Source organism: Argiope bruennichi, chromosome 5 (assembly GCF_947563725.1).
Source record: "Argiope bruennichi chromosome 5, qqArgBrue1.1, whole genome shotgun sequence".
Taxonomy (NCBI): Eukaryota; Metazoa; Arthropoda; class Arachnida; order Araneae; family Araneidae; genus Argiope; species Argiope bruennichi.
In genome coordinates this window covers 40,324,644-40,336,923 of record NC_079155.1, presented here as the reverse complement: position 1 = coordinate 40,336,923, position 12,280 = coordinate 40,324,644, and the positions used below count along the sequence as shown (strand labels likewise).

The 12,280-nt window shown below is 29.1% G+C and overlaps 1 protein-coding gene across 1 annotated transcript in view; it reads left to right on the top strand.

Annotated features, from left to right (window-relative positions):
• Positions 1-12,280, top strand: part of LOC129968808 (uncharacterized) — a 61,402-nt gene that overhangs the window by 17,993 nt on the left and 31,129 nt on the right. Inside the window, exons 9-19 of the mRNA XM_056083071.1 lie at positions 159-283; positions 970-1,108; positions 3,458-3,519; positions 4,018-4,130; positions 4,232-4,332; positions 4,437-4,475; positions 5,948-6,075; positions 6,444-6,514; positions 8,017-8,081; positions 10,267-10,414; positions 11,457-11,574. Coding sequence (XP_055939046.1) covers positions 159-283; positions 970-1,108; positions 3,458-3,519; positions 4,018-4,130; positions 4,232-4,332; positions 4,437-4,475; positions 5,948-6,075; positions 6,444-6,514; positions 8,017-8,081; positions 10,267-10,414; positions 11,457-11,574 — 1,109 coding nt within the window. The remainder of the gene's footprint in view (positions 1-158; positions 284-969; positions 1,109-3,457; positions 3,520-4,017; positions 4,131-4,231; positions 4,333-4,436; positions 4,476-5,947; positions 6,076-6,443; positions 6,515-8,016; positions 8,082-10,266; positions 10,415-11,456; positions 11,575-12,280) is intronic.

Sequence of the window (12,280 nt, the reverse complement as noted above, 5' to 3'; positions counted from 1 at the left end):
TTTATACATTCATATAGAGGCTGACTCTTAGCAGATTTAATACATGATGGGGTATCATAAATGTTTTCGAATAGAATATTTTATAATAAAATAATTCAGATCAAATTACGATTATTTATGTTGATGAATTCCTTTAAATATTCTTTTTTATCTATTAGCTTACCTGCTGGATTTGTTGTGAACCCGGAAGGAACTTTGCAACCTGTAAAAGAAGTAGAAATAAATATGAAACCTATGTGCTGCGGAGAGAATACGACTTCTTTCAAAGCGCACTTTCTTGCCGGTAATATATTATTTTGGACAATTCTGCTCCTGAAATGAATTAAAATTCCATTAATCTAGAAAGACAAATCACTATTCTTTCTTTTCAATCAGCGACTTTTAGGCTGAAATACATGAAATAAGAGTTTTATATACAAATCCATTGTTGTAATGTTTTTGCTGTTTCTGGCAATAATATTCATGCATAAAAAATAAACGAACATAGATGGAATTATAATTTTATAATTACGAATTAAGCCCTTAAACCAACCTTCAAAACTTTCAGCCATTATAATAAGTCTTGTGATCATATATGAATGATATCACATCCAAACAGTAATGCATAATAGGAATAAATAGTGAACTTTATAACAGTGAATTATTAAAGAAATGTTTGAAAAGTATTTATCTGGTTAAAAAATATTTAAAAAAATCTACTTAGCTGTGTAAAGCAAAAGGAAATGAAATAGATATATTTAAAGAGCTCATTAAAGAAAAAATCCCAATAAAAATGAATTAAATAAGACAGGCAAATATTAGGACAAATATATCCCCCATCCCATTAACGCACTAATTAAAAAAATTATTATTTTTCTATGACGGGAGGGTTACAATTGTTCCTTATTTTATTAAAACTTCAGTATTAATGAGTATATATATATATATATATATATATATATATATATAAATTTGTATTTAATATTTCAGACGAAGATTACAGAATATTCGGACACATATCTGAACCAATTGTACTGTACAGTGGACAAGGGTGGAGTGGATTTGTTGAATTGTCTTTCATTGAATTCTCCATAGGATGCAAAAAAGGTGCCGGTATATTCATGACTGGGTAAGTAACTCATTTTACGTTAATTATATTTTACTCTATACGTTAGAAAAAAAACTTTACTGTTATAGATAATACATTACAGTGGAATGAACGAACTGATTCGATTTCTAACAAATTTCTTTTCTCCTAATTCCGAAGTTATGTTGTATCTTTTACATCATATACTTGCCTTTTTCTTGATACATATAAGAAATATTAAACTAAAAAACAATATACATTTATATATAGCATATATAAAGAGAGAGAGAGAGAGAGAGAGAAAGCATTATTGCGAATATAATTTAAAAAGTGGTTAAAAGATTGGGAGGGAAACAAATTAACTGCTAACCATTGAAATCAAATGATTCTTTTATGTTAATTATTTTATAGAAAGATTTATTTCTTCTAATTCAGGAATTCTCAGTATTAGTAACATGCAAGAAGTCAAATGTAAGATTAAAATAATATTAAAGACTCTAATGTAAGTGAACAAAGATACCTATTTATTAAAGTATCTCAAATTATAATTATAGCTCATTTTAATTGCTGATATCGAATATACAAAACATAATCGACGTCTAGCTTAACTAGATTTATTTTATTGTAAAACATCAGCAATAACTTATTCTGTTGACCAGCAGAATTTTCAGTAATCAAAGTTCTTATGTTACTGCTCTCATATCATGAAAACGTTCTTAATATGAGAGAGACATGAGATATGAGACTTGATATGAGACAATTCTTGAAAGTACCAAATAGCTGAGTTCATTCAGAGTCTAGAACTATGTTTGCCCCTCAAAAGGAACCCGCTCAATAATTATTGGAATGCATATAATCCCTTCTCTCTATAAGAAATTAAACATATTGTTTGTTAAGATTTTTCTTTTTCCTCTTTAACCCCTTCAGGACTGGAGGCCTCTATCCTAGACGCACACATGGGATGGAGCGTACATGAAAGGATTCATCACACAGGATGGGGTTTTACGTCACTAAGTCTAATTTTGAAAAAAAAATAAATAAATAAAGTTTAAGTCCTAACGTTGTTATTTTTACTACCGTTTTAAATTATTAGTTAATTCATAATACGAGAACCTTCTTTCTCTGAAAAATAGCGTTTTCTTGCCTCAATAAACCAAAACAAAGACTATCCGTAATAAAAAAAGAAGCGCCCGAAATGTATCCGAAAGCTACGTGAAATGCAACAGAACCGATGAAGCTCCAAAAATACTAGTTACAGTTAAACAGTAATAAAAAAAAAGAAGAAAGGAAGAGCATGATTCTACCAAGTGGAAAGTTACACAACAAATCTCTGTTTATTTACATTAATGTTACTCCTCGCAGCAGCTGATGAATAAAATACAAAAATCAGACTGAATATGAGCAAAATGAAGGTCAGGATACGAAAACAACATTTATTTTAAAGTAATGGACACAGGGTGCCATCTAGTGACGTTTAAAAATTATTCCAGTTCAAAATGCACATACGCAACACCGTCCCATGAGTTGGATTTCCAGAAATGCACTGGTGCTATGACCGCTGGGAGACACGTTTGTAGGTGATGCACATATGAAACGCGAAAGGGTTAGTTAATTTTTTATATATCTTCGAGAAATTTAGCAAGCTCTAAGCAATTGTCTGTAGGCTTTGTAAAATGATCAAGTGCTACACGCGTGATCAGTTGCATCAAAACCTGTGACATAACAGGTCCTAACAACAGGGGAAAAGGTCATCATTTAAAGAAATAAAGGCTACCAGATGGCGCTGAGCATTTCGTATTCTGAAAATAAAAAAGTATTGTTAATAATTTATTATTGTTTTACTTCTAATACTTTTCTACTATTAGTGTTGGGAATTGCACTTTTTATACGTTTTGGTCTTGTCTTTATTGAGATCAAAATGTCTTTTCGTACTAAATCGAAGCCGTTCTACAATTGTGTAACTGATGTTTTTCCTTATTTTTTACGGTTTTCGAGATGAAATCACTAATTTCATTCCTTGCCGCCAGGTAGCTCTGTAACCGATTTTCCCGTGTTGTGCATTATCTCATTCTTCTTCTTCTGACATCACTTTATCATACCTATGAATATTTACGAAGCTTGTGGAAATAGTTAATGTCGTTCTCATAATAATATGAAGTAGAAAGATTTTAATTAAACTCCCCGTATATCTAACAAAAATACATTTCGTACAAAACTCGAAAATAAGCGCATGTCCTAGCTTTCTTAGTCGAAACTGTCTCTCCTTCAGCACATGATATGATTTAAATGAAATTTTTAAATATATTTTCATTTTGAATGTTATCCCACGAACTATTCTGGTTCAATAATATAAAAAAATCCTGGTACAATAATATAAAAAATTATTTTCAGTGAAGTTTACGAAGGACCCAGTAGAATGATCAAGACTGAACCTATACCGTCATTGCCAGAATGTAAGTAATATCATTTACTTAGAATTGATTCATTTACATGTTAGAGATGAAATTGATCAAAATATTCATTTATTAATATATAAAAAGTTATGTAAGTTCAACGGGATATTAAAGATATGTTTTGAGAACGTACTTACAAAAATGAGCTCTGAAAATTATTGTTCTTTATTTGATAAGATAACTCATGAATGAATACTGATAAGGTGAGCAAATTAAGTCATTACCGTGGCAGTCATTTTATCTATGTGACACATAGCAGAAGTATTTGAAATTTTTTATTATGAACTATATAATTAATAAATAATTGTGTAATAAGAAAAATGTTCGATTCCATTTTTAATCATTTATAGAAGTAAGAGATGTTTGTTTTCATTCATTTGCGAATTATTGATTTTTAAAATTGTTTGAAACTTTTGAATCATCCTGCAGATTTGAACAATGTAAATACAACTAACAATAAATGGCAGTTAAATACCTTTTATTGTTTATTTTATCTAGTTATACCACTGACCGTACAGTTCACTGACGACACATCTCAGTTTGGAGAAATTTCTGGAGGAAAAGGGTCTTCTCTTGGGAAACTGACACGACTAAGCGAAAAAGAAAAATTGGTATTGCTAATATATATAAATAAGTTTCTTTATTTTGCCTTTCATTTTTCTTCCTGCTTAAAAAAACTTTAGTATTGAATGAAAATTGCCTTCATTTTCAGTTTATCGTACCAGAAGGGATTGTAGTGACAACAGCTGCATATAAAGAGTTTTTAACACCCGAAATATTGAAAGCAGTGAAAGATTTAGAGAATATTGCTTAGTAAGAGACGAATTTATACCATGAGATATAAATTTCTAATTATTTTGAATCTATTTTCCAAAATTCTTCATTCAATATTTGATTTGAAACATTTTTATTTTTAGTGGTAAAGAGTCAGGGGATTTAAAAGAAATCTGCCGCGAGTGAGTGCATTTGTTTTTATTCTTTTTCTTCTCTTATTTTTGTATGATTACTTAAATAATTTTACTACCTACCGTTTATTTATTAAATGTTCGATCTTCGTTTATTTATTAAAAGGCTGATATTTCTAAAACTTTAGCAAGTTTCCAGGTTCTTTAGACTTTAATTATAATTCCCGACTGCTACCATTAAGCAAAAATTCCACATATTATAAAATAATATTTTTATTTCCTTTTTCTCGGAAAAAAATCGAACTCATGCCTTATTCATTAAAATTATTTACTTTATTAGATTCTGTTGGAATTTGTACTGCTTGGGCAGACCAAAAATATAAATATTTGCCTCAGAATTTTGCATTTATTTAAATACATTTTAATTGAAACTGTGTCATTATTCTTTTCCTTTAAATAGTAACAATATCTTTAAAATAATTACTATAGATGGGTGAAAACTGCCAATTGATTTAGAAATAACTTTAAGATTGATAGACGCAAATTTCATATCACAGCTGTCTATTATCTTGAAAATGTTCCTGTAATAGACCAACCGAAAGAAAGCTAGGCGGACAAAAATATTTTTTTACTCTGTGTTAAAGATTCATGGCATTATGATTATATATATGCATTCAAACATATATTTAAATTTTCATGGGTAGAATAAAAATGTTAATTTTTTAAAATCTATTAAAATTTAAATTGCATTTTCCAACCTTACATACTTTTATAGTTTCTAAACGCTTTGGAAATAATTTAGAAAAAGTAAATTTTAAGAATTTGTGTATTTTAATTGTTAAGAAGTAATTCGTGATTTGTAAGAACTTGAAGTACTTTGGTGAGTTAGTTATTCCTTTAATTATCGTTACAATTTTAACAAATAGGATATTAAAGCGAATTTTCCAATATAAAAACTTCATCCATGCATTTTCTTAACCCAGATTTTGCAATCTATGTAGAAAGTAATCAAGAAATAGATAAATGATAGTTAGTATACTAAGAGCAGATGAATCGTAGCAAGATGGTCTTAACGCCTTTGTGGCAGGGATTGTTCTTTACCACAGATATTGATACCAAATTAATGAGAATTTGTTATATGATATCAAATAAGGAGACAAATTTTAAATTCAAGACTTCGTAACATTTAATCTATTGATATTCAGGCGTCCGTTATGAACTTGAGCAGGTGATTTTGGGAATCATATAACTGATCATATGACTCATGCAATTGTTCAGATATTTACATCATTAAATCGTATGAAATATATAATATTGCCATAATGATTTAGGAATTGAATGATACATGTATAATATATATATATATATATATATATATATATATATATATATATATATATATATATATATATATATTATATAAATCTAAAAACTTGGTTTTAAGATATTAAAAGGTTTTTATTATCTGGCAAACTATCAGTTTTGAGTTCAATCGTAAAATAATTGAATTTCTTACTTCATAGAGTTTCTGCCATTGTAGAGAAGACACTACTACCGAATAAAATTTGCCTTAGTATTAAGGAAGATCTTCAGGATATATTTGGGGATGAAGTTCACCTACGCAAATTTGCAGTTCGGTCTTCTGCAACAGGTAAATAGATAAAAAAAAAATATACTAAATAATTTATTCGACACTAAATATGATATTGATCGACACTAATTATTTATCTTTAAATTTAATTAATTAACTTTAATTTTAAATTTAATCGACACTAATATTTCTAAATATGCTAAAATTAATTGAAAGTTTAATTTCAATTTATTTATTAATATTATTTGTTTTGAGCAAAATTATTGAGTTAATAGTGACTTGTGGCTAAGTATTTAGAGTCAAATTCAGAGCATTTATTGTAAACATTATGATGAATATGGATTTTTTTCAGTTAGAATTAAACATATTGTGGATTTCTTATATCATATTTTGAAAAATTTCTCATTTTATTTGTTAAAACTTTTCAGGGGAAGATACTGCAGCGATGTCTGCAGCTGGACAGATGGACACGTTCCTAGGAATCCAAGGCCTTGAAGAAGTAAAAAAATAAAATCAATTTCTTTTTGTATGCAACCATCTATTAGAATCTTTGTTTTTAGTATCATATAAGATTTTATTCACATATGTGAGATTGACTTTCTTGAAATCCATTATCATCCACTTTCTTAAAATAGATGGTTATATTGAAAAAGCTGCTTATTTAAAAAATATTAAACTTTTTACTCAATATTCTTGATTTTGGAATATTTTCTTTACAAAACAATTTGAATCTTGTTTGTGCACTTATTACTATAGAATTTATACAGATTTTTGTATTTTGGATATTATACATTTCTATTCAAATCCTTAAACATTGTTTTCTGAAATTATAAATTTTGTTACAATGTTCTTAAGAAGGAAACTCTTAAATTAAAAAGCTATACACGCTTTTTGCACGAAACTGGCATAATAATTTCTTAAAATATTCTTTAGTTCTAGAACTATAAAATAAACTATCAGTTTCTTTAAAAGATTTTTCTGTGCTTTAATACTTCATAATTCAACAAAATGAAAACTTTTGCGTTAATAATCAGTCTAATTTCAGTGACAAAAGACTGAATAAAAGAACAGTTTACTTCTTAGCCGGGGCTTTGTATAATATGCCTTAAACTGTCTGGAAAGATTCGAGCAAAAAGTTTTTTCATAAATTTCTAAATTAAAAGGATAATGTTTTAATGTCCATTGCTTCTCATTTTCTAATTATTATTGACTTTAAATTGATTTATTTTTACTTCATTGCCATATTTTGAATTTATTTTACGATAAAATTCGAAATTTTAAATATTTAAAACTTTTTTCAAAAACTATATTCCATCACATAAAAGAAGTTTTTTGGTTGAAATGCTAAAATCTGTAAACTTGCTTCAAAATAGAAAATTATAGAGTGTGAAGATATAGAAGAAAAATTTATTCTCGGAATTATCAAATAATTTTCTCGAGTTAAGCAAAAGCGAAGTGAAATTTAAGCTATGAAAAAGTTAAAAAAACGTAATTAAAAGAATGTAAAAAACGCACTCATGAGGGATTTGAGGATACACTTTTTCAATTTTAGAGTGAATTCTTTTTCAAATGAGTAAAAGTTAATAATTTTAATCGCAAATATCTCAAAAAATTTACAGATAACTCCATAAAAATTTTCTCTTTATTTTCATCATGGCTCAGCATACATTTTTCTATCCGAACTTTTTGACAGATCTCCTTTAGTTTTTTTAGTTATTTTTGTAACGTCTATTTCGCCTCTATTGATAATGTAACCTGTCTCAATGAATTCACCATGGTCACTTCACAATAAGTACATGTTACTTCACTAAATATACACTTTTTGAATTCAAAGATTTAGAAAAGACATTAAAAAGAGAGATTCGGCTTATTTTATTAAATAAATTACCTATAAAATTATATATGTATGTATATTATATAATATGATAAGAAGATACATTTAATTAAATCATTTTTTGTTGTCTAAAATTTTAATATTTCTTTTCTCACTGAAATCCACAGATTTTTAAAGCTGTGAAAAAGTGTTGGGCATCTCAGTTTGGTCATATTGCTATTGAATACAAAAGGTAATAAGATACTTTACTATATTATGATTCAATATGAATACTTAATTTTATGATCGACTATTTAATATTGCTGATTTAGAAGCTATGAATTTTAGTTTCTCACGTCGAAATTCATTGAAACATTCACATTTAACTGCAAAACTCTTGTAAAATATGTACTGATTTGAAAACGAGACATGAATTTATGCGAATAGTTGACGAATTTCGAAAATACATTGGCTTTTTAATTTTGTCTATAAGTTTGACATTACATCGATATACAGCAGATAGTAATTATTAATGAAAGTTCTATTTCTTAATTACATTTTTATTTTGTTTCTGTATTGAATAAAATCTTTCAGGAAACAGTTTTAATAAATTATCGAGCAAAATGCTAAAATTATTCATTCATATTCAATTATGAAATCTTTTCGAGAAAAAAATATTTCCGTCGGTCAGCAGTCTGTATTTTCCTTCCATTTGGAATGAAAATACAGACTGCTTGTATCCTGAAATATAAAGATAAGAAAATTACATACAACTCTGCCATTGCCACTTCTTCTTTCATAAAGATTTGATTTATGGAGAAGAAAGAAGGTTTAGAGAATGCTATTGAGTTAAGATTTTTAACATGTTACATATATAAGCTTAATATCTTTCTTATATGGGTATCAAAAACTATTTACCAACTTCTAATATGTAAAAAATTACAATTATCAAAAAGTTTTCTTTAGAAGTTATTCATTATAATAACCTAATTTAAATTATCTTTCTGTATTTACGAGGAGTTGTAGTGAAAAATAAATTTGAAATTCCATTATTTAAACTTCCTTTGAAGAGGACAGCTTATTTATTAACTCATTCTCTATTATTTCACAGTCTCCATATAAAATATTACTCGAATGATTTGTTAGATTTGAGAGCACCTCAGATATAAAGGTAGGATGCTTCCAGTAAGGAAGGTAGCTCTTGCTTCCTGCATGGATCTGTTAAAATCGTGGAGTCGTGTTACCTTTTTTCCTTTGTAAGGACATACCTCCTAAGAGAGGGTTACACCATAGCTGGTTATGGCCATAAAATTCAGTATCACTTGCCAGTGCAAATCCAATCTAAAATACTCAAGTGATTCGTTTGAACTTGGGTACCTGTAGCTATCGATCTAATTCTCTCAGAGAGAGCGCGTCAAAAGGTGACGTGTGTTTCATCCCGGTTAATCATCCAATGGCATTCAGACGCTGCATGACTCAGTATTTCCGCCTCTCAGAGAGCGAGGAGGAATACAAGGAGCGACAAAGCGCGCATAACATATATACAATATATACAAATTAGGATACAATACCAAGGTGGTGTATGAAAAACAGTTACATACAATGCGAAATTGACTTAGGTACAACTTATAGATAATAGTAGGATATGCAAAATGAATGAAATAATAATATATGCAAATGTATTAAGAACATATATGTTAATGTATTGAGAATTTCGCATTGTATGTAACTGTTTTTCATACACCACCTTGATATTGTATCCTAATTTGTATATATTGTATATATGTTATGCGCGCTTTGTCGCTCCTTGTATTCCTCCTCGCTCTCTGAGAGGCGAGAATACTGAGTCATGCAGCGTCTGAATGCCATTGGATGATTAACCAGGATGAAACACACGTCACATTTTGACGCGCTCTCTTAAAGAATTAGACCAATCGCTACAAACCTTACAACTTTCAGTATCAACTTTTCATATCTTAGAAAATTTAAGTATGATTGGTTATTTTCATTTCCTGAGTGCGAATTTGCTAAAAGGTTGAGAACTCTCCAGTTAAAGTCACAGACTTTAGTTACCTTCATTGTTTTGGCTTATTTTTCTAAATGAAGGTTTACACCAAGACCGGTAATGACTGAGCATCAGTTATTATCCACCGTGCTGTCGCGATAACTATTGTTCGAGTATTCTGAACTCTCTAGTAGATCGGGAGTAATTTCGCATATTATTACTCGAATGTTTATGTTCACATGGCAAGATGGGTAAAGCAACATATACAAATACATAAACATTGAATAAAAGAATAAAGTGTGGATTCTAGAGATAGGGATCAGAGAAACTGTACAGGCACTTTCATGAGATTTCTTGCAGAATATTTTTTTTTCTACAAAAATCTACTGAAAATGATATGTTAAATGTTTCATGAAAAGCATTTCCTTTTTAGACGCTATGGTCAAGAGTTAAATTCCCCAATGGCTGTCGTCATTCAAGAGATGGTGGCCTGTGAAGTTTCAGGAGTCATGTTCACGTGTGATCCCGTCACAAATAATCCATCTGTTATCACAATAACTGCCAATTATGGTTTAGGAGAGGTATCAATTACTCATTACTCATATTCAATGCTATATTTTGATTCTAATTTCAGTTGTTTTCTTTGTTTCAACGAGCAAAACTAATTGAAATTTTAGATATCAATACGTGAATAGATATATTTTATTATATTCAATGAATGAAAAAAAATGTGTAAGATAAAAATAGATGTTTACAGGAAATCTAAAAATATAAAAAAGTATTAACCCTTTGCGGTGCACTGCACTTTAAATTTTAAATTCAAACAAACAAAAATTGTAACCTATTTAGGCCTATAGGAGTTCACAGGTTAAATTTCGTGAAGATTGTACTTGTCATTTTGATTTTGAAGGTGTTCCATCACCTGGAATACTGCGACGCTAGAGCTAAGCAGTGAGCTAAGTTAAGTTAAGCGAGCATTACAATAAAGTGCGAAAATGAGAAAAATCTCTAGAATTTGAATTAAGAAAGAAAAAAAAACAACACTACGTTATACTTGTGTAGCAGAGTTAGCAAGTTCAAAGGTCGACTACAAAGAGGATGCTCAAATTTACAACTGGAGGGCAAGTTTTGAAATATTTTTGTTGAAGCCTATTTTTTTTAATTCCTTGAAAAAAAAAGTTTTTACATAACTTGCTATAGCTAAATATAACGGATCAATTTGATTTAAAATGTCATCTATTATTAATAAGAAATTTAAAAGTATATATATTATAAATGTGTATACATATATTTTTCCATTTATAGTTGATTTTAGAAGCGAGCGAAGTTGGGTGTTCTATGTAGTGGAACACTGCACAGCAAAGAGTTAATATATTATTTTTTATCAGTTTGTTCAATAATAATATTTCATAATTATCAAATAATGTGTAATATATAAGCTTTTCATCTTAATAAGCAATAAATATATTTCGATTTCTTCGATACGGTTTGTAACTTCTTTCTGAATAAATTATTATAATTTCATTCAATACAAATATAATATTTATAAAAAGCAGACATGAATTAATTTATTACTTTTAATAATTAAATGACTCCCTGAATAACTGCAATTTTCAATTTTAGACTGTAGTTTCCGGATCTGTAGAACCAGATACGTTTGTTCTTCGCAGAAATGATCGAAACAAACTTGAGTTGGAGTCGGTTCTCATTGGAAAGAAACAACAGAAAATTATCATGCAAGGTGAGTTTTTAAAAATCTAGAACGTTAGAATTGTTTTAATTTCAAGGGCTATTAAAAAATTGCACTGATAACAAAGGAAAATGAACTTCATTATAAACAAAGGCAGAGAAATCTTCCCATATTGTAATTTAAATTGCAATTATCAATCTTTGAAATTAGATTCAGTATAGCAAGAAATAAACATCCTGAAAGCAAAATGAGCTCATCAAACCTATGCATGAATGTATTTTCTTCCGTGGAGAGTCTACAGACAGATATTCTAGATATAGGAAATCACATTATCATGTTAACTACCGTCACGAGCAATTGAGTGAGGCACAACTACAAAAAAATATACCATCACAAACTCAAGTTTCGGCACATCAAATGATTGACAAAATCAATGAATGGCAATGACAATGACAATATAAAAATGGCAATCTCAACCATGGAGGCACCTCATAATTAAGGATGGGAAGCTTCTGGTTTGGTGGTTCGTTTTCGTTATTTTTGTGGGAACACAAAAAAGAGAGAGCTTGGCTTCTACAATCGGCGACGGGATATACTTCCTTAGGGAAGGGTTGTACCGTGGTCGGTGATGATCCTTAGAACTCAACTACTATTCCTGCTAGTGTTGCTATTGCGGCGGTTATTCAGAGTTTTCCGTGTGCCTTCCGGCCGGGTTGGAGTGGCCAACTTGTAGTTTAGCACAAAAATATTTCTTTTT